This window comes from Megalops cyprinoides, chromosome 20 (assembly GCF_013368585.1).
Source record: "Megalops cyprinoides isolate fMegCyp1 chromosome 20, fMegCyp1.pri, whole genome shotgun sequence".
NCBI classification, from domain to species: Eukaryota; Metazoa; Chordata; class Actinopteri; order Elopiformes; family Megalopidae; genus Megalops; species Megalops cyprinoides.
Window position 1 is genome coordinate 18871671 of NC_050602.1, and position 26845 is coordinate 18898515.

The 26845-nt window shown below is 45.3% G+C and overlaps 1 protein-coding gene across 5 annotated transcripts in view; it reads left to right on the top strand.

Moving 5' to 3' along the window:
- The window catches only part of si:ch211-168b3.1 (arf-GAP with coiled-coil, ANK repeat and PH domain-containing protein 2), a 44949-nt gene that overhangs the window by 5709 nt on the left and 12395 nt on the right, over nucleotides 1-26845 (top strand). For 2 of the 5 annotated variants that reach the window (XM_036553749.1, XM_036553752.1), the window contains exons 2-15: nucleotides 9705-9762; nucleotides 10135-10254; nucleotides 10954-11007; nucleotides 12601-12659; nucleotides 13439-13622; nucleotides 15883-15927; nucleotides 16680-16775; nucleotides 18745-18819; nucleotides 20980-20991; nucleotides 23538-23650; nucleotides 25779-25830; nucleotides 25984-26084; nucleotides 26195-26300; nucleotides 26580-26788. In XM_036553749.1, coding sequence (XP_036409642.1) covers nucleotides 9705-9762; nucleotides 10135-10254; nucleotides 10954-11007; nucleotides 12601-12659; nucleotides 13439-13622; nucleotides 15883-15927; nucleotides 16680-16775; nucleotides 18745-18819; nucleotides 20980-20991; nucleotides 23538-23650; nucleotides 25779-25830; nucleotides 25984-26084; nucleotides 26195-26300; nucleotides 26580-26788 — 1284 coding nt within the window. Of the gene's footprint in view, nucleotides 1-9704; nucleotides 9763-10134; nucleotides 10255-10953; nucleotides 11008-12600; nucleotides 12660-13438; nucleotides 13623-15882; nucleotides 15928-16679; nucleotides 16776-18744; nucleotides 18820-20979; nucleotides 20992-23537; nucleotides 23651-24432; nucleotides 24454-25778; nucleotides 25831-25983; nucleotides 26085-26194; nucleotides 26301-26579; nucleotides 26789-26845 lie in introns of all 5 variants that reach the window. The other 3 variants (XM_036553750.1, XM_036553751.1, XM_036553748.1) reach the window with 2 other exon arrangements.

The following is a 26845-nucleotide window of genomic DNA, read 5'->3' on the forward strand; positions in this document are numbered from 1 at the left end:
CAGAGACCACAGCAGGAAAAGCTCTCATGTTTCACGGATCCAGCTGGTGGAATTCCGGCGGTAATCATGGACCAGTGCAAATGTCTTTCTGGTGAGCTGGTCGGCCCCTGTCCTGGAGGCCACAGTGTCTGTAGGCATTTGTCCCAGCCAGCTGCCTAACCACCTGACTCAAATAATCATTGCCTGAACCAGCTGAATCATTCCATAGTTCAGAGGGCATTTGGGGTTTAAAGAGAACTGGAAATCCTGCCTACCCCCATCCCATACATTTCTCATGTTTCTTCTTTCCTGAGTGTAAGACTTGCAGATTTTATCAGATAGTAAAACGTCCTTCAGTTTTATGATGTGTCAGTCTTTATGTAGGAAGGTGTGTTGTTCCAGCACACCCGTCCCCTTGCACCTGAAATGCTCTGGCCATATTGGTCACTGTGTGTGTGCTCTGTCGTTTTGACCATTGGACATATTCCGGAACCAGAGCTCTCAGATGTAGGAAGATTTCATTCTCAGTTATGATCATTTTTCATATCTGCTTGCCGTTTCCATGGCTATCAGAGGCTGATTGGTTGGCATTTTACAGAGACGCTGCCTCTCCCAGAGTTCCCCACCTCCACCCGGTCTGTCTGTCACGACTGTCAGCTCAGTATGAAGGCAGGGGACTGATGCTCCACGTGCGCGCGCGTGTGTGTGTGTGTGTGTCTGTGTCTGTGTCTGTGTCTGTGTCTGTGTGTGTGTGTGTGTCTGTGTGTGTGTGTGTGTGCGCATTTGTGCATGCATGCATGTACTGAGCGTGTGTGCATGAATGTGGGTGTGTCATCTATTCAGCTAGATCCGTGTTTCCATACTTGTGTTTTTCTGCCATACATAACTAGCCATGTCCTTTTAGTCAAAGGTCATCAGTCAGTTCCTTTTTCCTGTGTTCTTTAATGGTGTGTATTCCTTCTACAATATAGTAGCAGAAATGATCAATGTGAATTTATACTTCTTATTTCTATGAACATGCTGCTAGATATAGCATGTGCATATTCCGGGTATAGTGCTGGAATGTTTTCACTTATTCGAGATGCTGTGCTTTCTGTGGTTTGCACATATGTTCTGCTGTAGTGTGTGTTTAGACTGTGGGATTAGATTTGTTGTGGTGTTTCTATAAACCGTGTGTTTCGGTTATGGGGTTAGATTTTGCTGCGGTGATTCTGCATGTTTCAGTTGTGGGATCAGATTTGCTGTAATGCTTCTGCAAGTGTGTTTAGATAGTGGGGTCAGATTTGCTGGGCTCGAGTTTAATTGGATAATTAGTTGTTAGTGATGGGACAATGGTAACTTTGTGACTGGAGAACCATAAGGGCTTTCTGCCATGGTGACAGGGACCTTGTGATTTTAACCTTCGGGGGAAAAAGATCTATGGGCCTCTTTCCTCTGGATAGTTGCATTATTGTATGCAGTATGGAGCAGTGGTAAAGAGATGCGGCTGACGGGAAGGTTTAGGCACAGATCCGATGTGGGTCACCGGTGTGGTGCTGTTAAGTAAGGTTGTAGGCTTGCTGGGTGTGTTAAATGTAGCCAATGTTTAGGTGCCCTGCATAGGACTTAGGGGTTTAGGGTTTAGGGGATCAGTGACTTGAGTGACTGATAAAAACAGAACTGCTCAGTCAGTGCATGGTCTTTTCTGATTTACATAAGTGAAGTCTGATTGGGTGGTTGATTTGGGCCCCGCCCTTCCTCCAGTCACGGTGCTCTGAAAATGGATGTCCCTCTCTGCGGGGGGAATCCAGGGCGCCGGATACTCCATCCTGGATGCACACTATAGCTGAAACACTCGTATTAGTGAAGGTAGAGCCTCGTGCTGTTCTTGCATTTGAATAATGGTCATTATCTCTTGTTAGGGGATACCGAACAAGTGAAAACGCTAGACTGTTTTCATGGCTAATAATTTCTGACAGAAACTGAGCCTTTCATAAAATGATATTAAAATGATGTTATAATTGGATGTAATTATTGTCATTAATAGGATGTAATGACCTTTCAGTAAATGTTATGAGCTTGCAGTTTCTCAGTTCCCGATGTTGTAAGTGTCCTGGTAGCTTGTATGGAGTTCTGAGGCTTTGGTTGTCTGTCTTCTCTCCGGTCTCTGGTCTGAGAGGGGCTGTGCAGGCCTACTCTACATGCAACATGCATGACAGCTTGTGATCCAACAGTGGCAGCCAGGGCTGCCAACCAAGAGATTTCATCTCCAGAACTAGAGACAGAGTGACAGAGTGGCCAAGTAGGGAGTTATAATATATGATTTTTTTTTTTTTTACATTACATTACACTCATTTAGCAGACGCTGTTAACCATTGCGACTTCAAGCACAAAAGAATAGAAGTTATCCGTTCAAAATGAATGGGCAACAGTGTCAGACCAGGCTAACAACACACCCAGACCAATAAACGTGGGCACAACACTATTCAAGCCCCTACCAAAAGTTAACCTGTGCAACCTTTTCTCCAGGTTAGTAAAGAAACAAGCATGCAGTTCATGTGTTTATGATATCAGAGTGGATGAAAGCAGGAAGAAGGCAGAATACGAGCTACAGAGCCCCACCCCTGTGGCTAGCGCGGTCTGTCTGCGCACAGCGCCTTTTTGGAGGGCAGTCCGGCCACCTTCGGCCTCGAGGAGGAGGATCGGTCACGTTCACAGCCGAGCTGTCGTGCGGGCGCTGTCGTGAGCCGCAGCGCGTGAGGGAAGCTTTGCTGAAGTCAGCACAGGAGAAGGGGAAAAAAAACGGAGGAGCAGTCTGCAGATTTGTGGCGCGTCTGATGTTATTGCTCTCCTGAGTTCTCCTTTAATGATGTCCGCCTCGCTGCAGCACCTGTGTATAACGGTATAGCACTGCGTCATGCAGTGACACTTGAGTTGTGTTGTGGGTTATTCTGTACCTGCTCAACTACTCCTGTTATTATATGCTCTCTGTAAGTAGCTCCAGATAAGAGTGCCTGCTAAAGGGCCTAATGGAAACATTAAGGGGAAGTGAGGTGGATCTGGGCCCGATTACTGCCTCTCAGCACATTCACAGGCCCTTTCGTCTGCTGGCCTCTATTTTTAGATCACAGGAGGCCAGTACCTGAATTTAGGAGAGGGTTGCTCTGGGATTATGCCGAGGGAAAAGGGGGCATGCCGCAGCCCCCATTTGTCCCCCCCCCCCCCCCCCCCCCCCCCCCCCCTTTCCTTTTCCTTTAGTCAGCAGTCAGGCATCAGCCGGTTCGGCGGACCTACAGAGGGCCTTTTAACAACAAAACTCTTGACATTAGACCTACTCTACAGATGTCATTGTTAGAGATTTGTATTCCAGTTATGTCTGTGTGGATAACGGGAAGTGAGTCTCTGTAGCCTGTATTACCTAGCAGTTTGGCTGTGATTTATTTCTCCTGTTCCTGTTGTCTAGTGAGAGGCTCAGGGAAAATTTATCATTGTTGTCAGAGGCTGTGATAGAGATTTACGGGACAGCTCTGTATACATGATGTTTATTTTGCTCTCCCCATTTCTTCCGCTGTTTTCATTAAAAAAGCAGATGTTTTCTCCTTGGGTTGAGCCGAAGCACAGCGGCCTGGGCATGCAGAATAGATACAAGTCAGCAAAATTGGAAAATCTTTAGCTTTACATAAAGTCAATAGAGTGTTATGGCCCCAGAGGAAATCCAGTCTCCTTCCCATAGAACCCGACCACACACACACACACACACAAACACACACACACACACACACACACACACACACACTATGTTGCTTGTGCTTAAACATGCAAAGCTAGCATGATTTTTTTAGCCAGAGCAAAAATCATGATTAAATTGTCTGCCACTTTCCCAGGCAGTTAAAATTGCAGCCTGAAAGTTATCAAAATGTTCTTATGACACACTCTCTCTCTCTCTCTCCATCTCTCTATTTACCTAAAATGAGCTATGGGGTAATGTCATCTAATCAGGTTTGGTTGGGGGTCAGCGAGGCACCAAATAAGATTTCATAACTAAATAAAACCAAGCACTGCTATTTCCCGATTGTCACGTTAGCGGTCAAAAGCACGTTTACATTCCATCTTTGACCACAGTCCATCTTTGCTTATTGCTTGGCTGAATTTGTTTCCCTGAAACACGGGACCACTAGTTTCATCCTGAGGTCTTATAATTTTATGATGCGAATTATGCTATACTTGTCCACCACAATAATCCCTCTCCACCAGATCAGATGTAATTACATCATTCTATAATTATGCTGTTGCTGATGCTGTCGGCCTGTTGCATGGAGACAGACAGCTCTCAGTCATATGATAATTGTGCAACTCCTCAAAGCATACCTCCATCTATAATGATTAATAACTATAATTTAAGTATAAGTCAAAAGTTAAGTAAAATAAGTCAATATGTAATTAAGGAGGTGATCAGGGTTGCCAGTCTGAGAAATTTCCACACAAGGTTACAGTATGCATACATGTATACAGTATTGTAACCTTCTGGGAGTTTTTACTCAAACTGGCATCCCTGTCGCTCCTCCTAAATAATTAAATAACCTATAATAATCAGCAAAGTCCTTAAGAATGCCATTTTACACCCCTGCAGAGCACTCTTCAGGCCTTTGTCCCTGTCTGTTTGTGGGTTTTTTTTCCGAAGCCCCTCACACAGAAGAGCCGAGCGGCCCCCTTCGGTTGCAATACCGGGGAGAGCTGGGCCGCATTGCACGGTGCTATTACACGCTGTTGTGCCTCTGAGAGTAATGACTTCCTTATCTGATGGAGCCAGCTCCCTCTCCCAGCTCCGAGTGCCTGGCAGTGCGCCACGCTCACCTCACGACATTGCACACACTCCCACAGTCTGCAGCTGCCCTCCGAGAGCTCGCCACTCATCGCAAGAACCCATGAAGGATTAAGATGGCACTGATTGCAGCCAGTGTGTGCAGTTATCACCACACTGTGAGATACAAGTGGTAAAAGCTTGTGGTAAAACCTGATTGTATATAAGCAAGGAATTACAGGCAAAAGCTGGGAGGCAGTGGAAGCCATTGCTGCAGTAGTAAGCTAAGTGGCTGACAACTTTGTGGTGTCACAAGCTTTGTGTCTCAAAATGGCAATAGTAGTATATGTTTGTGCTGCTTATGACAGCACTTATTGTGGCAGTACATCCCACAGTGGTACAGAGTTAGAAGTATGGCAGTAATGATTTGGTGTCTACTGTATACAGCTACTGCCTATTGAATGCACTTGTTGTACGTCACTTTGGATAACAGCATCCACTGGATGAATAAATATATTGAAAATATGTTGAGAGATCAGGCCCAGACAGAGTTTGTTTCTGTTTTAGTAGTGAGGCACTACGAGTCAGGTGTGACTAAGCAGGCAATGGAATGAGGTGAGCGTAAAGCTTCTAATTTTTTTTTTGTCATCAGTTGTTTCTTTATATAGTATTGTTAGTATCGTAACACAAAAGAATGTTCTCCTGGAAGGTTAAACATTGTGATGTTTTCCAACTAAAAAGTTAATCAATGAAAAAAATATGTTGGTGTGTGTGTATGTACAAATTATATATATATATATATATACATGCACACACACACACACACACACACACACACACACACGCACACACATATACATATACACACACAAATGAAATAAATGCATAGTTACCCCGATGATATAAATTGAGGGTATCTTTTGATTGTTGTCTTTTAAATTACATTGTTCTTGAACTCAGTGTGCCGGTAAGTGCAGACGGGTAGCACCATGTGAGGGCCGTGCAGGAAAAGCACAGCCGCCAGTGTCTCATGCATGCATGACTGACCTCTAAGGAGCCTGCGTTTATCCTCCTGCTCCATCCTGCTCTGTCCTCCGTCTACTGCCCGAACACGGCATTCTGTTCTCATCAGCATAATGCAGGCCTGGAGGGAGGTTGTGGCCGCAGCCGGGAATGCACGCGTGTGTGTGTTTGTATATGCGTGCATGCTTGGTCCAAGACACACACGTACGCGCACACATATGGTATTGTAGGCCTCCCCGCTCAGCAGGATGTCTGTCTCTCCCCTGGACGTCCTCCCCCTGATGACACAGAGGAGCAGGAGGGGTGCCTGTCACTGAGGGACCCATTGCAGTGAGCCCCCCCCCCCCCCCATGCTGAGAGAGAGAGAGAGAGAGAGAGAGAGAGAGGGAGAGAGAGGGAGAGAGAGAGAGAGAGAGAGAGAGAGAGAGAGAGAGAGAGAGAGAGAGAGAGAGAGAGAGAGAGAGAGAGAGAGAGAGAGAGGGAGAGGGAGAGGGAGAGGGAGAGGGAGAGGGAGAGGGAGAGGGAGAGGGAGAGAGAGAGAGAGAGAGAGAGGGAGAGGGAGAGGGAGAGGGAGAGGGAGAGGGACACGCACTGCTCACTCATTGCAGGCGGCCCATTGAGAAAAGCTCTGTCCGTGGGCTGGTGGAGGAGCGGAAGCTCTCTTTCCCTGCACCACCTCCGCGTACGGCAGGGATGTTCCGGCTCAGCTCGGCACAGCAGGTGGGGTTTAAAGAGGTGCTGAGACAGAGCCGCTGGGGTGGGAGGCAGTGACCCATATCGGCTGGAATGGCCATCAGGGCTGACGCTGTGGGTGTGAGCTGCCTGGTGCTAACATCTAGCTGCATCTCTCCTCTTCAGTGAGAGATCCCTGGCCTTCACATCCGCTCCCAGACTCTTATTAGTGTCAGTGGCCTTTATGATTTCACAGGATCGGATTGTTTATAGTACTTGTTCCTGTACTTGTTTATGTTATGTTTCATTATCGTAATTGGGCTACAGATTTTACTTCACTTCACTTCACAAGTGCTGGCTAGCATGAATCAGAGCTAAGTGGCTGGGACCACTGAAAGCATCACTTCCTGTTTTGACTTCCTGTACAGCCCATGACCTTTCACCCCAGGGTTTACTGTATGACAGATGAGGATGAGCCAGAAACCACAAGAAAATGTGTAGAGTAGCAGGGAGCTCTTCTTCTGAGACAGCTCTTGCTAGTTATTTCAGTTCACAGGTTGGCCATGAATTGTTAAATCCTTTGTTCCTTCAAAATCCACGTTATTGGGTAACCTGTTTACAAAATGTGTTCAGAATTCATTGGTATTAACCAATGAAAATGGTGGTATTAATATTAAACCCACAAAGGATACCCAGAGGAGAGGCGCTAGATTCACAATCATTGAACACCAGCTGAAACACGTTGGTATCTGTTAAATGAACACAGGTTTTTAGGTGGGAAAATGGTAGCAGTGTAAAATGTTGCCCTTTTGTGTTAATTATCCACTTCAAATGCCCATTACACACTTTCCTGTCATCTCTGTGAATTTCCAGTAACAACGTAAAAACCAGTAATAGGTTTAGCTACATTAATTAAGTTAACAGCATAATTTAATTATACATTTACCTCCCCCCACTTTCTCTGAAAATGCATTAACCTTCCTTTTGCCCAAATCATCTCCAGGGATCCCACTCTCTCACAAAGCTTTTCTCCCTCTCCATTGAAGCTTCTTTTAATTCATGTGGAAGACTGCCAGCACATTCATATTCCATTGTATTGTCCCAGTTAGATTCTTAAATACAGAGGGCCCTCTACAGCCAAGCCATGAGCAGGAGGTGACAGTGGTGTGTGAAAGGAAGCTTCCCAGGGTAGCTGGATTCTGGCCATCTCTGTGTAAATGGCAGCCATGATGAGCTCATGAGCTCCAACAGTCTTCCTGTTAGATTTGCATGCAGCAGCTGCCTCGAGCAGGCAAACCGCACAGAGGCGTTTGCAAGAGGTGGAGAATGAGTGGAACACATGCAGTAATTTAACAGGCTGTGTCTCTGTTCTCGCTGCTCAAGGTCTTGTACAAGCCACAATAAGTCTCCAGGCTGTGCTGGATATAGTGACAGCTCAGTCGTTGGGTTTCTGAGCCCTGCCCACCCCCTGATCCCAGCACAGCACATGGGCTGTGCTCACAGCTCATGAGTCTCTTCAGAGGCCTGAATAGCCTCAAATCCTATGCAGTTTTGGCTGGCAGCTGCTAGTTTGGTCATTTGGATTAAATCAGTGCATTCGGCGTAAAATTTGTACAGCCATACATATAGTGCCGTGATTGGAAGACCCTTGAGGCACCAGAATGAACATTCAGACTTTCTTGGGCTCAGAAGACATTTTTGGCAGACTCTGTTTAAGATATTACGAAGCTGAAATGATGCTTAACATTGTAGAGGGAGAAGAACAATGCAGTACAGTGAAGACTCCGGTGCCTGAGGGAGAGTATTATCTTCTGAATAACATTAAGGGTGAAGGATTCCCGTGAAGGAAGCATGCTTTCATTCAAACAATAGTGCTGAAGGTTTTGGCCTGCCATATCAATAATGAAAGTGTGGGCCTCGCAGTGCCTGTGATTTCGAATATTCTCACGCTCTCTGCTGCTTTGTGTGCCATTGTCTCATTGCTCCTCTCTGTCCAATCCATCTCATGTTCTGACTCTTGTGATTTGCATTGCTTCTCTGTAATGCACTCTGTAATGGACGTTCTGTGCAAATGGCTCTGTTGAGGTAAACTTTGGTTGACTTGTTGGTTGATTGATTGGTGGAGCTGTGGCATTGATGAGTTTTAAGAACAACACGCAGGCCCATTGGGGTGGCAGTGTAGCAGAGTGGAAAGGTGAAAGGTTGCCGGTTCGATTCCCCGCTGTGGCACTGCTGTTGTATCCTTGGGCAAGGTGCTCAACCCAGAATTGTCTCAGTTAATATCCAGCTGTAAAAATGGGTAACATTTAAAAAAATTGTAACCTTTATAAGTCACTCTGGATAAGAGCGTCTGATAAATGCCAATAATGTAATGCAATCTGCAGTGTGTCTTACGCATTGAGGAAGGCACCAGTGGCAGTCCACAGGACCAGCAGCAGCCTGAGAGGAGTCTTGTTCTGTGCACCATGCTGAGCCAGCTGTGTTTGCAAATTCACTGCCATCATTTCATTTGTGTCTGGCCTCTGTCCAGTCACCACCTTCACGGTGTGTTTGAATGTAATCAGATTACCTGCAGCATGGGTGAAAAAGGGTGTGGCTTTGTAGATGCTGTCAATGGGTTCTTGGCATGAAGATGCTTCTGATGAAAGCTGGATGACAAGCGGGCGGGGTTATTTCATGTTTCTCAGCAGCCTGGAGTCTCAGGACTGCTTTCTGCATGCTTGAGAGGAGAGTCATCACATCAGCTAAATGAACCTGAATTGTGGCACGACTCATGGACTAAGCTACATTACATTACTGGCATTCAGCAAATGCTCTTATCCAGAGCAACTTACATTGGTTACAATTTTTTACATGTTACTCATTTACACAGCTGGATATTTACTGAGGCAATTCTGGGTGAGCTACCTTGGCCGAGGGTACAACAGCAGTGCCCCAGGGGGGAAGCAAACCAGCAACCTTTCGGTTACAACTCCTTACCACTATACTACACTGCCGCCCATAAGCAGCTGCCCTGTGGCTCATGCTCATAGTGGAGTAAATCAGAGCCACATCCACTCCACTGTTGCACTCTCCTCAATATTATTATCAGCAACAGTTCAGCTTGTTTACATGGATTGTTTGTACCAGTGCTGTTGGTCCATTTTTTCCCCTGCCAGCGTGGTCTCAGAAGTTGCTCCCTGAGGTGTTTCTCTCTGCAAAGTTGCTTTGTTTAACAGTTGTTTCCAATGTTTGCTTTGTCTGTCCACAGGGCTGCAATAGAGGAAGTGGAGGTGGATGTTGGAGAGCTGGAGATCAAGCTGGACAAGGTGAGTGAAATGAGGCGGGTCTTGGAGCTTTGTCCATCTTAGCTTCCATTATATTAAACCTGCTAAGCTCCCTGTGACAGTCCTACCGGTACCGTTCTTTAAGGCAGAACTGAATCCGTGTGTTCAGAAGGCACTCAGTAAGACCTTCTGTTGCTCTTTGATCTTTTCTCTGTAGGTAGGTAATGAGCTGTAACAAGATCGATGCGTACGCTGCTCATGAGAGCAGGGCAGAGCTGCCAAAAATTACCCTCCTGTGTCAAAGCACAGACAAAACACAGAGCACTTTGGTGCTTTCACTGAGCAAAAGAACAAAGGTTATGTTTCATCGGTGTAAGTAACTCTATCTCTCTCTATCTGTCTCTCCTTTGGCAGCTGGTAAAGCTGTGTATCGGCATGCTGGATGCTGGGAAGGCGTATAACACAGCCAACAAACAGTTTGTTAACGGGATACGGGAGCTAGCCCAGCAGTCCACCAAAGATGAGGTCATTGAGGTAGGGGGGTGGGGCTGATCGGGGGAAGGGTGGGGTGGAATGCAACTGTAGCAGTGACTGTCTTAGGGGTAAGGAGCCCCTCGTCTGCCCTAGACACACACACACATATGTGCTCAGTGCAAACACACCTGACCTGGACCCAGTGGTGACAAATCATGACCTGATTCTGGGCCTTGACCCTGACCAGGTGCATCGTGTTTCTCTCTTTCTCTCTCTCACACACACAGACACACAGACACACACACACACACACACACACACACACATATTCCGTAGCCTGTAATCTTGTCTCTCCTGCATTTCTTTCACTGCTTTTCGACTGAGCTTTGCATTCTCTTGTTATCCACATTTATTAAGAAAGGAATTTTCCCTGAAAGCTCCATTGTGGCTCTAATCTACAGTATAATTTCCTCACTAAAACCACCAGACTATCATTTACATCTATGCAGTGGTGTTGTTTATTGATATGACACAGTTAATGATGGCAGCACGAGGGCAGATATGAAAGCAGTCAGGGACTCATGTCGTGTTCATATTTCTCGTTAAAGATGATGTAGGCTCAGGGGGCCTTTTACTCCACATTCCCATCCACAGAGTTGATATCTCATTTTAATTTCAGTTTGCATTTCCATCCCCAGCATTGCTTCCTGTTGTACGCTATATTCTCATCCCCCACACTGTCTCCTTTTTTCTCTGCAGTCCAGTTTGACCAAGTTTGCCGAGAGCCTCCAGGAGATGATCAACTACCACACAGTAAGTGAGCTGCCGATGATCTGGAGGATGTGCTTTAATGGGGCGTCAGATAGCGGTGGTGTGGTCACTGTGAGAAGGGCAAGTAAGTGAGTGATGGTCAGTGTGTCTCTGCACATGTACCTGTGTGGCTGCTTATGAGTATGTATATATGTATGTGTGGGAGTTTCATGTGAGTAGAATAAGGAAATCTGGGATAATTTTAGAGTTGCTGTATTGCTGCCTTGTGGGCTGAAGATTGTATCCTTAGCCTCTTCCCACATTCACGGAAGTGAATGAGGAAATTATGTCTGGCCATCTGGCCAACATGGAGCTGATGCAGGCTCGTTTGATGTGGTTTTTCGACTGAGGAACAGGGTTTATGGACATGAGCACAGCAGCGGGAGACAGCTGTAATTCACTCATGAGCAAAGCGGGACACAAGTAGCGCACATTTTAGACTTAAATATCTTACAAAGTAAAGACAGACTGAAGTACATCGTAGATGTATTAGCTGATATTCCTTTGACTGCATCTGTTGTGGTGCCTGCCAAATGTGCTGTATTTAGAACTGCCAGAAATAATAATGATCCTTGCAGTGCCTAACAAAGCTGAAGGAGATGAATAAGCTGGCAGTTACTGAAAGAAGAAAGATGATACAGTTTAATAAACTGTGCAAACAGCGCAAGGTCTGCTCTGTGTCATTGGCTTCCATAGCAGCAGAGGGCAGTTGGCTCCATTCTTCTGGGGTAGGGAGGGTTGTGTCAGCCAGCAAGCCCTTGTCACATCGCTCGAGAGCACCCTCTAGCAACTCATTGGGTAGCTACAAATTGCTCAGATGGCATCAGCAGAGGATTGGCCTGTCCTCCATTCTGCATTTGCCCTCATGCAGTGCACTGTGGGACTTGTAGTCTAAAAAGAAATTACTCTTGGCTATTAGTGAGTGGCACTTGGCGAATCAGGACTGCATTCATCATGCCCCATTGCTCCTACAAGAGTGCAGAGAATGTTGGGATGATGTGAGCATATTTAATGATTCCAAAGTCAGGAGGAAAATTGGGGGTAAACAAGAAAACCTCCCTTATGTCTAAATATGTAACTCAGATTTGAGGACTAAGTGGAGTTACTCAGGGTTTGAATGACGGACACTGTGTCTGCAGGAGAGATGGGCTGAAAGCTCTCATTGATTGTGGAGGGGGGGCACGGTTTGCGGCCTCGTCTCTGTTCATTAAGTCTGCCGCACTCATTGGGTTTGCTATTAAAAGCTGGATGTCTAGGTCTTTGTCAGTTGTGGACAGCAAAACCAGGCTGCTCCGTGGATTGTGTGGCATAAGACCAATCTTTATTGATTGCATTGTTTCTGTTTACAAAGGCAACCTTTGCGCATTGTGCATAAACTGCAGTGATTTTTGTGACAATGCTAACTTCTTCATATATTAATCTTATCTACTGATACATGATTTTTGCTGGTAGAAAAATAAATCAAACATTGGCCTGATCTAATGTGCGATGGTACCATCCTGCCAACTGCAAGCAGTTATTTGAGCATTTGAATTACAGTGTACATCATTGCACTAAAAACCGTGTAAAAATGTTGTTTTTCTCTTACTCCTCCAGATTTTATTTGACCAGGCTCAGAGATCCATACGGTCACAGCTCCAGACATTTGTGAAAGAGTAAGTATGTGTTGTCAAAAGCTGAGAAATTTTCTCAGTTTTTTGTTTATTTTGTGCCATTCTTTTCACATTTTGTCTGGTTATTTATTCAGCACGGAAACACAGAGGACAGATAGCTGGAGCAAAATAAACCTGGTCTGTAGAGCAGAATAGTAACTTAATTGTCCACTTGCTGTGGAATGTTTTCTTGGAAAACTATACAGGCACAACATTATGAATGTGGCTCCATTACGGAGGCAAAGAATGCCTGACTCTCAACATGCACTTTAACTTTGTTAGGCAGTTACCTCATCGTCCACTTTCTGCAGGCCAGGCTAAGGGCAGCCACTGAAGCACTAGTGACCCGATTAGCAGTGTATTACACCCACACAATTCACTGACTTCACTGAATTGTTCACTGCATTCACTGACAAGGTACTTCGGATTGGGAGGGCGGTAATATGGCATGATGGTAAGGAGCAGGACTTGTAACCGAAAGGTTGTCAGTTTGATTCCCTGCTGGTGCACTGCTGTTGTACCCGTGGACAAGGTACTTAATCCAGAATTGCCTCAGTAAATATCCAAGCGGTATAAATGGGTAACATGTAAAACCGTAACCTGTGTAAGTTGCTCCGGATAAGAGCATCTGCTAAATTCCAATAATGTAATGTAATGAAGTGATATGTGGAGGTGTATTAGGGACGGCAGCAGTCCGAAGTGTCTCTGTAAGCACAGAGCTCCCAGCAGGTGTGACACTCGGAACCTGCAGACAGCGCCGTGACGCGTGTGTGTCGCCGCAGGGACCTGCGGAAATTCAAGGATGCCAAGAAGCAGTTCGACAAGGTCAGCGAGGAGAAGGAGGCAGCGCTGGTGAAGAACGCCCAGGCGCCCCGCAACAAGCAGCACGAGGTGGAGGAGGCCACCAACATCCTGACCGCCACGCGCAAGTGCTTCCGCCACATCGCCCTGGACTACGTGCTGCAGGTCTGCGACCTTTGCCCATTTGGCCTTTCTGTTAGCGTAGATTTTATTTCCTGTAGCAGGAGTGAGGGGGTGTGTGTTCATTGGCAATGGCTTCTCCAGGTGTGCTTGTCATGTGACAGCAACCCTGAACATTTCCTGTAATACTCTAGTGTCAGATGTCAGGTTTAGTCAGGAGATATGTTATTTGTGAATCATTTGTTTCTTTTAAAAATGAAAAGGGGAACGGGGCTGATTAGGTGACTTTAGATTAATGTTACTTACCTCTTTTTGTACTCAGTAAAGAATAGAATCTTCTGAACCTGTCAGTGAGAATTAAGCACTATAGCCTTTCAGCTGGAATTGGTTTGCCTGCAAGGCGGCATATCCATCTTTCCACAGTGATAAGGGTGCTGGATTTATAGAATGTGCCGGACTTATAACACAGACATGTCTTTATATACTGAGCTGAGTTTATTAAGTCTAATCTTGACAATAGAAGAGTAGGTAACACAAGTCATACTAAGAATCACAAGTAGGAGTGTTTGCGTGGCTGTGCGTGTGCATTATTATTGGCCTGTACACATCAGTCAGATCTCTCCATTCTGTAACCACAGCCAGCCGTCCCCTGAGTAGTTGCAGGTCCTGGTCGTGTGCTCTGTTCTGGCCCAGACGTGTTAGAATGAGTTTTCTATAGTTGTCACAACGGCAGACTTTCTGGCTATCTTCTGTCTCAGACTAAAGGCCCATCATTTCAGAGTTCACCTTGGCTCAATCTGTCCAGTCATAACTCAAATCTTTCCCTTACATGTGCAGTCTGTGTATTTCTGCAGGGTATGTTGTGTTACCCTTGTGAATTTATTACCGCACTTATGTGTAAATGACTGCATGAATTATCACAGCACTGTGATTGATTGACACACGTTCAGATGTGATCTGTTGTGTTCTGTATGTACCGTTGCCGTGGCGATGTTATTCGTACTACTTCTGGTCTCTCATTTAGCGAGCTGCTTTGGATAAGAGCATGTGCTGAATCAGAGTTAAATGAACAGATTTCGTTTCATGACGCAGCACTGAAAGGTCAGCAGAGACGTGTTTCTGACACTGGATCTTGCTTTGTGGAGAGGCATCCCATTGTCTCTGTCAGAGGGCTGGTTCCTTAGGTTGGTTTGGGCTTGATCCCTATTGATCTGATGTGGGATTTTTTTTTTCACGTTAAATATGGATGAGCTGAACAAGGACTGCATGCTTCACCATCATCTCTCATTACTTAACCTAGAAAGGCAGCCATGGCTGCACCCATTAGAAACTTGACATTTAGGAGGTTGTTAAATAGGATTAGCAAAACCTCATTGTCTGCACAGATTTTTTGCAAAGATTTTACTGTATGTATGTTTAAATCATCTGTCAAACATCAGAAACATAGCTTGGCAGTCATGACGTTGTTCTGTTAGCTGATTGTTTGTTTGGTTGTATGTGGTACACCATATTTTTAACATAGTACCTTTTTAGTTAATGCTTGGCAAGGAAAGAGAATGTGTTCATTTGTGTTAGTTTGACTGAACTGAAAACTGAGTCATTTTCGCCTCCTGGTGGTGGCAGACGGGACTTGCCTGTGCTATTCATGAGCTGAAGTTATCATCCAACAACCAGTCCACACTAATAAAAATTCTGACGTCAACAGAGTCCACCCTAACACTTCATACGTGCCTTTTAATGAAGCAGTTTAATTTTTTTAAGTTTCGTTTGCTGTTTCTTATCAATCAGTACCTGGGCAGGTCATAAATGTTTTTTTTTTTTTCCCCGCTAGTGGAATTCTGTTTGAAGACAAAAAGTCACCTGCAGAAAGATGTTGACACACATTGTTCCATGCTAGTATGACACACCCATGCAACTGGAAACGGCTGATCTTTATCGGTGTAGTTTTTGTGTTCTTCTATTTTTTCTAGCTGACACGGAGAACAACATGGATTACAAAAACACACTGAAAAGCTTTGATGTTCACAACACAGAGCTGTTGGGTTAAACAATAGGAAGTAAAGGACAATATCTTTACCCAGCCGGAAAAATAAAAAAGAATATTTAGGTTAGTTGTGTTAGAAGTTGTAGGTTGGTTGTGTTTCAGCTGAACCTGTAATATCCTGCTGGTAGCCAACTCTAATAAGTTACAATTCCTTTATCAGTAGTGTTGCTGTGGTAGTGAGCAGCATTAATGCAGAATCACTGTGAGGTTTATGCAAATCAAAGTTCTGACTTGCTCGGATTGTTTTCCCTCTTCCATCAGATCAATGTTCTCCAGTCTAAGAGAAGATTTGAAATCCTCAGATCGGTAAGAATGTTTCCACTTAACACAGTATTAAATACAGGACACCTTTGCCCTCTATTGTAGGCGGGGGGGCTTACTTGAACACTGCACTGCAGGAATAGTAACACCTTCTGTGCAAAGGCAATTTATTCCTTATGCAAAACAACCACACTTTCAGTATACGAATAACACAATAATGCAATAATGTGTACATTTATATAATAATGGTATAAATGTATTTAAAATAAAGGGAAGGGAGCCTGGATAGGCATAGTATTCTACAACCTAGGAGCATGAGTGAATCTGGGGACTTGGAGAGCTGTGTATCAAAACCCAGACATCCCTTATCCCTAGCCCACAGACAGAGACACTAGGACGTTAGACGGAAGATTCCTGTTCCATTATTTGTATGTGATTTCCATGACTTTATGGAAAAAAAAAATGACATCACAGCATTTTTGTCAAGCTCTGGCAGAATTTGTGCTCTTACTCTGAATATTCACATAGCCAGAACAGATGTAATGTGTCAAAATTTGAAATTATGCTGCTAATAATTATCAGCACTGTTTATAATAACATCTTCCATCTAAATAGCAAGGCTTAGCAAATGCTTTTTTTACATGAAGATCCAATGTAAAGAATATCCGACTTCTGAAAGCCTGACACAATACTCCACGTGTAATGTGTGTAATACACAGTGGGCTGGAACCCACTGGCCTGCTACTCCAGCCGTGTCCCTCAGGCCACTGGAATGATGTCCTGTTTTGCTTTCGCAGATGCTGTCCTTTATGTATGCCCACCTGACATTCTTCCACCAAGGCTATGACCTGTTCAGTGAACTGCAGCCTCTCATGAATGAGCTGGGTGGACAGGTACTGTAAGCCTTTGGGCCCCTGGCATTATTAATGCTCTTGTACTGTTATGAAAGCTTACATTTATATGAAAGTTACAGCTCATTTCAAGGCTGTAGGATTTCATTTGAACAACCACAGATCCTTCCCTCTGCATACAGAGCACTGTTAAAAAGTTGATCTGGTAGAAAGCATGAATTTTCAGATTGATCTAAAGGGTACTATCCCCTTCTTATCCCATTCAGTATTTGTTCTTAATTAAACTCTTCATTGTTGGAACTTGAAAAATTTAAAGAATTCCTCATCTGTCTTACAGAATGTTCAGAGCATTTTGCCTTAAGATTTGGTTTCAGTGTTGGATGCAGTAAAAATAGAACAAATAAAATAGGTTATGATTCTGTTCATAGTTTATCATCAAACGTTAATCCTCTTTGGGATATTTGTATGCCCATTACAAAGAAAGTAATACAATGTATTTTTAGATTAGATCAAATAGCTATAGATTCATATAATGTTTTTAGTGTAATCAACCTGCTATTGCATCCTGCCCCAGGTCTAAATTTGCTGCCTTGGACCTAATGGACTGTCCTTATTTTCCAGCAGATACATGTTTACACAAAGCTGATATTTCATTGCTGTGTGGGAATGCCCCTCTTGCCAGCAGTTTTTACAGTTAATCTTCAAAGACAGTTCCTGCAAAGCCTCCAGGCATGTGGTTGATATATTTACCATGCGCCCCATTTAAACATGGCTGTCCTACAGCAGATATGAAGTGATAGCAGATGACAGAGAAGGCAACTATCATTGTCTCTGCTTTGACTGTACGATGTGATGAGGGTATGAGAAAGGTCATTTAGTTTTCGAAAGAGAAGGTCATCAACATGTAGAAAATGATCATACTCCGCAGTAGATGCACTTAAAAAAATAAAAAAGTAACTTTCCCTGGGGGCCATTGTCATATAGCATTTGGCTTTTTCTACATAACTCTTCAGTTAATTTCAAGCTCCAGTTAGATATACCAAGAGATTTGGAAGAGTATTATAAGTTACACTAATTATACATCTTCAGAGAATAGCCCTTCATATTTAAACTGTCTTTGGTAAAGTCACACTGTGGGTTCTTATTCATGTGTAAAATAATGATTGGGGCATAGTGAATGGCCTATACAGGACTGAATGTATGTGCTTCAGGCAGGCCTGACAGTGCTTATAGAGCTCATGTCATAATGATGACTTATGAAAGTAAGTTACAATAACACAGACACACTTTCTCACAAAGAGCTCTGTTCAGGCACTGGTAAAAGGGAATGCTTGTGTTTCACAGCAGGGACTGAATACATTCCCTGCTGTGAAAGTCTTCTTTCATTGAAAAATCCACTCATTTTTACAGTCTCCACTATGCGGCCCGGTTTGACTGTTATGGTCAGATGTGGTCTGAGGTTTATGGGAAAGGACCTGTGATGTTAAACAGGTGCTTTCAGGGCCCTGCACATGTTCACTGTTGTTGGTGTTACTGAGAAACAGCAAAACGTTTCGCAGCAGATATAACCATTAGCCTGGCTGCCTCACTACTTATAACACTCCGGAAAGTACTTTGAATTGTTTCCAAATTCCAGTTTGGTGAGTAAAAAGGCAAAATGGTTGGTTGATAGATACAGTGCTATCTATCCATTTGTCTGTTTATCCACTGCTGTAACCAGCTTCAAGTTAATGTTTTTTGTATTGATTTATAAGGTAAAAAAGGTAAGAGTGCAGCTGATCTGTTAGAAATGTTATAACTGAACCAGACTCTCAGTGTCTGTAAGTCTGTCAAGCACATTATCATTCTTTCCACGAGTGTCATTCCGTCTGAGCCGGTACGTGTAGGTTACGTTAACGTTGCTGTAACGTTGCAGAACGATTTGGAGAGCTGTATGCGTTGGCTTGGCTACCCCGTGGCGCCCTCGGTACCTGCAGGGCCGTGACCTATTGGATGTTTGTGTTTGTTCCAGCTGGACCAGCTGGTGGTGGACGCAGCCAAAGAGAAGCGCGACATGGAGCAGAAGCACTCCACCATCCAACAGAAGGTACCGCAGACATTTCACCTGAACTCATGTCTACTGACTGTGACACCTGTCCCCTAACTCTGTACTCCCTAAATCTCTCCAGCTCCTTATTCCCTAACTCACTGTGTCCCTAACTATGTTGTGCCCTAACTCTGTCCCATAAACCCATGTCCGCTAACAAAGGGCTCCCTAACCCCTGTGCCCCATAACAACAAGTCCTCTTACTTGTGTTCAGATGAACACTGTCTCTGGGCTTTATTGTTTTAAGTGCTTTTAATGTGCCTGTTGACTCTTTTCCCAAAGGCTTAAATTGACTTCCGAGCCTCTGTTAGATATTCATTGTCAGGTGAAATGCCCATCACTGTGTGCTGCTGCTGCTCTTGCTGTGCCCTAAGTGCTTGTAAGCTGGTGAAGTTTAAAGTGCATCTTTATGAGTCGTGCTCTGAATTTTACGATCGCAAAGACGTCCAGGGGATGGAACTGCATTGCCACACCTGCCCCTGCCCTCCCCTCCCCGCGCCCTGCCAGAGCGGGGGTGGGGGGCACGGCCCTACATGCTCCCCCTCTCAAGCCCAGGGTCTAAGAATAGCCACCCCGCGCATGCCTTTCCATGCCCGCCTAATCGTGTCGCAGCCCGGTACGCTGGTGCTACGCCATCCGGCTCGGAGCGTTTGACCCGCGTTTTCGTTTCCTCTGGGGAGCGCCAGCGCTTCGGAGAGTTGCCGCCACTGCATCCCCCCCCCCCCCCTTCAGACCCCTCTGTCTCCACCACCACCCTACCCCCTTGACTAAAACACAGCAGCAGTGCCCCGGTCATTTGCATTAGTGTGACTGTCATCCCCGCTGCCCCCCGGAGCGCTGTGCGTTCTGGTTTTACTCATCAAGAACATGTGCTTACAGTGCCTTCAGCAGCATGCTGCTCTTCCTGTAGCACTGGAGTTTTCTCTCTGCCTCTGATTGGATGAGAGATCTTTGACATCACTGAGACGTATGTGAGGACACTGGGTACCGTGGTTTCAGCATTCACCGCCAGTGGCAGGAGCATTGAGTTGTGGGAGTTTCTTTTCCTTCTGTGATGGTGAAGACAATTCTGACATGTCATGGGCAGTCCTGATTATACATGCATCTCCATCATGTGAGTGGTGGTAGAGTGAGGTCATGACTTGTGTGGAAGGGGGTGGTGGGGACTGACCGGAATGTTCCTTTTATAATAATAATAATATGGCCCTCAAGGTCATGCATACTAATGATCTAAGTATCCAGCCCTGCTTTTTCCCAAAACATCTTATGAGTCAATATAAACACTTTTTACTGTTTAATGACCTGCTGCATTCACTCATACTTTCAGAATACTATCATAAGTTATTTTATTTGAGCAGGGGTCTCCGGCTCTTCTTCGTGTATATTGTCAAGAAATAATAAATAGTAAACCTCTTCATTTTGCTGTTAATTAGGAAGCATACAAATACTGATCCAATGAATTGATTAGAGGGCTCATGATCATGTTATAGAATATTTTTTCTCCACCATATCCACTGGTTAGTGCAGTCCAGATCTTACCAGGCGGTCACTGCAATAGTGGACTGTTCTCTTGGCTGTGGAGGATTGTGCTGGAAAAGGCACAGGGTACCATCACTGTGTCTGGATCTTTGAGTGATTTGTTGTGGTGTCTACTGTTTGTTATTGTAATGTAGGGGCAGTGTTACTTAGGCTGATTAGATGTTTGGAAAGAAGAGGTATAGCTGGGCAGAGTCTCCTTTGCCAGGCGGGGGAGCGCTTAGTGCAGTGTAATGAAGTGTCAGTGTTTAACATGGGGCGTGGGGGCAGTGTTATGCATGAGGGAAGGGTTTAAAGGGGTTGTGGGGTGTTGCTCTTTTTGAGGCTGGTGTGTGTGTGTGTGTGTGTGTGTGTTTGTGTTTGTGTGTGTGCCCATTCACTGTGCCAGCATCTAGAGTACACTTGCCCTTGAGTGTTAGTGTTTAAAACACAGCACGTCCTTCTTTCAGTAGGATGCTATTTTTATTGTCTCTCTCTCTCTATCTCTCTCTGTCTCTCTCTCTCTCTCTCTCTCACGCACACACAGTCACACGCTCACTTCGTCTCCTTCTCTCACGCTTTATCTCTCTCTGCTTTGTGTGCAGTTTCTAATCTGATTCTCTCGGTTTTTTCCTGTGCTCTCAGGCGGCTCTGCAGGTAAGTCCTTTTCCCCCTTTCAGCTCTCTTTCCTGCTTCTCTGAGTCTTTCTGCTGCGGAGGAACTAGTCTCACTCACAGCTCCATCCAATGTGTGCTGCAGAGGAAGTAGTCCTGCTCGTAGTTCCATCCAGCACACTGTACTGTGCAGTGCTGTAGAAATGAGATAGTAAATTCTGATCCATTTTTAGTCATACACTCCAATCCAATAATTGATTAATGTTTTCGCTTATCATCCATCATGTCACAAAAACGAGTTTGCCTGATTTTAGTTAACTGTGCATATATATGTTTGTTTTAGCATATATATGCTCAGTGCTCAATTTGATGCTGTCATTTACTAAATGTTAGTGTGTGCATTGTAAGTTTGCGCCTAAATTATTGTTCTTTGGAAACGGATCAGGCAGACTGAACAGCGTGCCTTTACGGAGGGGATTGAATGAACATTTGGTGGAACTGTAATTTCACCTCAAGTGAAGGGTTACTGTAACCTGCATAATTTAATGGTCTACATGGAAATACATGCTACAAGCAGCCAAAGGAGTGTCGAATGCTGTAAACACACTGTGTTTAACATGAGAGGCTGAGTTTTCACTGTGATTAACATGAGAGGCTGTGTTTCCACTGTGTTTAACAGGAGAGGCTGTGTCTGTGCTGTGTTTAACAGGAGAGGCTGTCTCTGTGCTGTGTTTAACAGGAGAGGCTGTGTCAGTGAAAGCCCTGGTTGTGATGGGGGTGTGAGTGTGTTCTAGCTACCTGCCCATAGCAGTGTTACTCACACACACCCATGACTTTCACACACCTCAGGGCTGAAGGAGGAGGAGTCTAACTACAGAAACCCCAGGACCACAGAGCACTAGTTTTGCCCCTAAACACTCACACACGCACTCATGCACGTGTACACTCACCCATATTTTTTCTCACACACTTGTGCGCACACTCATATGCTCACATGCGCGCATATACACTCACACACTGACACACACGCACATTCAAACTCGCATATGCACACTCTCACGCGCATACCCACAAACGCACATTCAAACACACAAATGTGCATACACACACACGCACACGCTCATTGACACATACACACACTCACTCGCATGCTCATGCATGCACACAAACTCACACACACTCACATATACACTCAAACACACTTACACATGCATGTACGCACTCATACACGCACACACATTCACACATGCAGGCATGCAAACACTCACACGCACACATACACACACATGCACACAGTCTCACTCATACATTCACACACACACACACACACACACACACACACACACACACATGCTCATACAGGCACACATTTGTGCATTCATGCACGCAGTCACACAAACACACATACGGAGGCCTGGCGTCTTTAGCAGAGACTGAGATGCCCTGAGACAGGAGCATGTCCAGGCTGCTCCTTATACACTAACACACACAGACAGCCATAGAAATCTTCAGCAGCTTCAGCTACATGTGCTGTCTGGCACACACTTGCTGCTGTGCCACGGGGCAATGGAGTGGAACAAAGGCAACAGGACAGACTATATATAGGAAGGGGTCTGTATATATATATATATATATTATAAATAAGTGATTTTCTATGTATTTATTATGAATTATTATGCGTGTATGTATTGTTCATGCCTTATATATATAACAGACTGTAGAATTTGCTTCTGTGTGAATGTGAAAGAGAAAAGCATAATAAAACCTTAAAAAGGAGATGTGTAAGTGCACACGCGCACACACACACTCACACACACACATACACAAACACACACACGCAAACACACACACACGCACGCAAACCGACAAGCAGGCTATAGCCCTGTCTTTTCCCACATGCTGACCAGCCCTGCAAATCAGTCATACAGACAGCCTGGGAAGATCCAGTGTGAAGGATCGAGTATTTCTCTCTCTGTCTCTGAGCCCTGAGGCTAAATTACAGTGAGCTGGTTCATGGGGGCAGAGAGGACATGACGGGGGGGCAAGACTTCCCTTCCGATAAAGTCACCGAACCCCCCCCCCCCCAGCAGCCTCGACAGGGCCCTCTGGCATCAGCATACAACGTGCAGGGGGCTGCCTTAAAGCAGAATTTACCCACAAGGCACTGCTTCTCAGTTATTTGTGAAGGCTTGCCTTTAGGGATTAACAGCCGAGGAGTGTTTCCTATTGTCCGCACCGTTGTACAATGTTTTGATTCTTATTTACATATCTGTTGTCTAACCCTGCCAAAATATAAGGAGATAAATGCTGGTTTTGCACTAGTGTGGGTGCAGATATGGTTATTGATTATACATGTTATTGGTGATGTGGTTTGATGGTAAAATTTCTTTGTCTACACCGTAATGTAGGGAATGGTATTTGGTTATATCTCTGTAGGTTATGGCTTTTCTGAGGTGATATATGAGTTTTATACACTGCACATTCTTGGCAAAGGCAGTGCTTTGTGTGGCAGTCCCTAAACTGTGGTGGCTGCTGTGACTAAACACTGGCCTTTGTAGCACAGAATGACCGTTGCCCCCCCCCTCTCAGGACTTCTCGAATGACGACACCAAGCTGGAGTATAATGTGGACACAGACAACGGCATCGCCATGGAGGGATACCTGTTCAAGAGGGCCAGCAACGCCTTCAAAACATGGAACAGGTAGGAGGACCCTGTTCGGTCAGTGACCCTGCCGTCGGCCAACGCCACACCTCCACATGGGTATCCATCACTCCGTTCTCCTACGCTTTTGCGTGCATCTTTTCACATCAGCTGACTTGGCCGTCAAAGACAAATTATCTAAAAGACAAGATCAGGACTGGTTCACCAACGCCTACAGTCAGTGTTACCCTGTAAACAGGACTTACGACAGTCTTCAGGATTTTGCAGAGTAATCCACAGTTGCATTTGTTCTATGCCAGGACTACAATTAAATGAAAGCCATTAGAGATTTAAATTTGAGTTTAAGGAATGGAGCAAAGTAACAAAAATGGTAAAAAGGGGCAGCAGTGTAGCACAGTGGTAAGCAGCAGGGCTTGTAACCAAAAGGCAGCTGGTTTGATTCCCCACTGGGGCACTGCTGCTGTACCCTTGGGCAAGGTACTTCACCCACAGTTGCCTCAGTAAATATCCAGCTGTATAAATAGGTAACATGTAAAAATTGTATTCTATGAAAGTTGGTCCAGATAAGAGCATTTGCTGGACTCCAACAGTGTAATGTAATGTAACAGAACGAAAGAACACCAAAGGTTTTGTGTGTGCCACTGTATCGAGAGATGGGCATCCTCTCTTTGTTTTATTTCACCTGCTTTCATCTTTGTTTCTGCATTTTCTCACCATTGGCTTATGCACACATTCACTCTGTTTCTTTGTCTTGTGTGTTTGTGTTTTTTGTTTGAACCTCCCTCATGTTTTGGCTCCGCCTCCTATTTGTCACATGACAGAAAAAAGGCAGCGCACAACAGGTATATCACTGCCTCCGTGTCACACATGCCCCACCCACACAATGATGTCACAATGCACCTTTGTAAGCCCTTTGCTACTGTGCGATGACATCACACGCATAACAGGGTACAGCAGCGTATAGCTAATGACACCATTGATTAGGTGTCCAATCACCACTACAGACCAAACTATCAAGCCATGCACCAGTCAGAAACTACAATAACTTCCTTAAAGCGTGCCTTCTGAATGCACTTGACAAGAACAGAGAGCCACATGACTTTATTTAATGTTGTATTGAGCTCACTTTAATGATTTCTCCGGTCATGTACAGTGGCCAGTTACGAGCCTCATGTGACATGAACCGTTTGTTTAAGAAAAATGGAACTTGATCAAAAGTCATTTTTCTGAGTGCAGTTCTTTAAAGAGAGGTACATGTTACTCCAGAGACCTGATAATGGTGGATCAATACCTTGTACCTTATTTCACTACTCTCATGGCCAACTCTAATACCACCCCCTTTCCACAGAAGACAGAGTTGCATGGGGTGATATCTGGGCAGCTGATGGCAGATAAAGAAAACTTTTTCTTTAGCATTAGCATGTCCCCAGTGGTGACGCATCTCCTGTGTAAATGAGGACACATTGAAAGTCTCTGTTTCACGTGTACTTTTTCATCTCACTGCCTTAATGCATCTCTCAAGCGCTGATCGTTTCATCTGATGAATCCCTGCTGTGATTCCAGGCTGATTTCTAACGGCCTAACTTAAACACGGCGCTTTCATATCTCTGTGGGTGCTCCAGTGCAACGCTGCCGGTAAAGCTCAGTCCAGACTCCGATGGAGTTACACAGTAATAATTGGATGGTGGCATAAAACTGTGATAGGAGTCAGGACTGCAGTTTCAGGAGAGTGCTGTTCTGTGTGAGAAGGGGACAGGAAGTGATGTCATGGGTAGTTTTTGAGCTGCCTTAATGTCTGTATGACTACACAGTGTCATTAGCCTGAGGTAGAATTATTTGATTATCCCCTGACAGATGCAGTAATCTCTCTGAGGATCCTCCTCATTCTTCACAAAGAAACTGTAGTGAAGTGATCAGTTGGAGTTATCAAGAACCCAACAATGTCATTTAAATGCTTGGTACTCTATGTCCATCCAAGTACTTTCCCTGGGGTAAATTCTTAAACATAGGACCATGTTAGCTGCCTTTTAAGCAGTTTCTTGCAAAGAACGTGATCGTTAAGTTTATCCGTTTCTTTTTTCTTGTTTTTGATATGGTTCTGTGTCGTCTGCTAAAGTACCATTTTTGTGTATGTGTACAAATGCCACAGTCCTTTCTTTTCTTACAGGCGCTGGTTTTCCATTCAGAATAATCAGCTAGTTTACCAGAAGAAATTCAAGGTAAGACAACCGTCTGTTCCCCTCACACGATAAAAAAAATACTTTTTTCAAGATTTGAGATTGAACATTGCACAGTGCACATTGAATGAAATTGACTGACGCGAGGCATGTGTTATGTGTGAGTGCTTACTTGTGTGTGTCCTTGCATGACAGGACAACCCCACGGTGGTGGTGGAGGATCTGCGGCTTTGCACGGTCAAACAGTGTGAGGACGTTGAGCGCCGCTTCTGTTTCGAGGTGGTGTCCCCGACCAAGTGAGTACCCATCGGTGCCTCAGGGCCTGCTCTGCTGCGGAGCCAGCTAGCCAGAGCGCTCTGGAGCCAGGCTGATGGAGACACTCTGTCCCCCCCCCCCTTCCCCCCAGGAACTGCATGATGCAGGCAGATTCAGAGAAGCTGAGGCAGGCCTGGATCAAGGCCGTTCAGAGCAGCATCGCCACTGCCTTCCGGGAGAAGGGAGAGGACGCCCAGGTCAGTGGGCTTTCCCTTGCGGAGATGGCCATCTCCCATCGCTCCTTGTATATTAACATATCTGCTGCTGTTGCTGTTACTGTTGCTTGGTCTTGTTGCAAGTGGGAGATTGAGTGGGCTGGGCTGTGGGTAGCTCAGCTCTGATTGGGCGGGGCCAGGGATAGGGGAGCTCTGAGAGATTGTTTTCGACTGGGTGGGGCTGAGGGTAGGAGAGCTCTGAGTGGTTCTCCTGAGTGGGCAGGGCTTTTTACGGTGCTGATTACCTGTATGACCCCGCAGAAGCTGGACAGGAAGTCATCCACATCGACAGGCAGCCTAGACTCAGGCGGCGAGCCCAAGGAGAGGTCCCTGAAGGGGGAGAGCGCTCTGCAGAGGGTCCAGGCCATCCCAGGGAACGCCTACTGCTGTGACTGCGGCCAGGCTGACCCGCGCTGGGCCAGCATCAACCTGGGCATCACGCTGTGTATCGAGTGCTCCGGCATCCACAGGTACTGTCTGCCACAGCCAGCCTCCTCTCAGGCCCAGGTCTGATCTGGAGAGAGGAG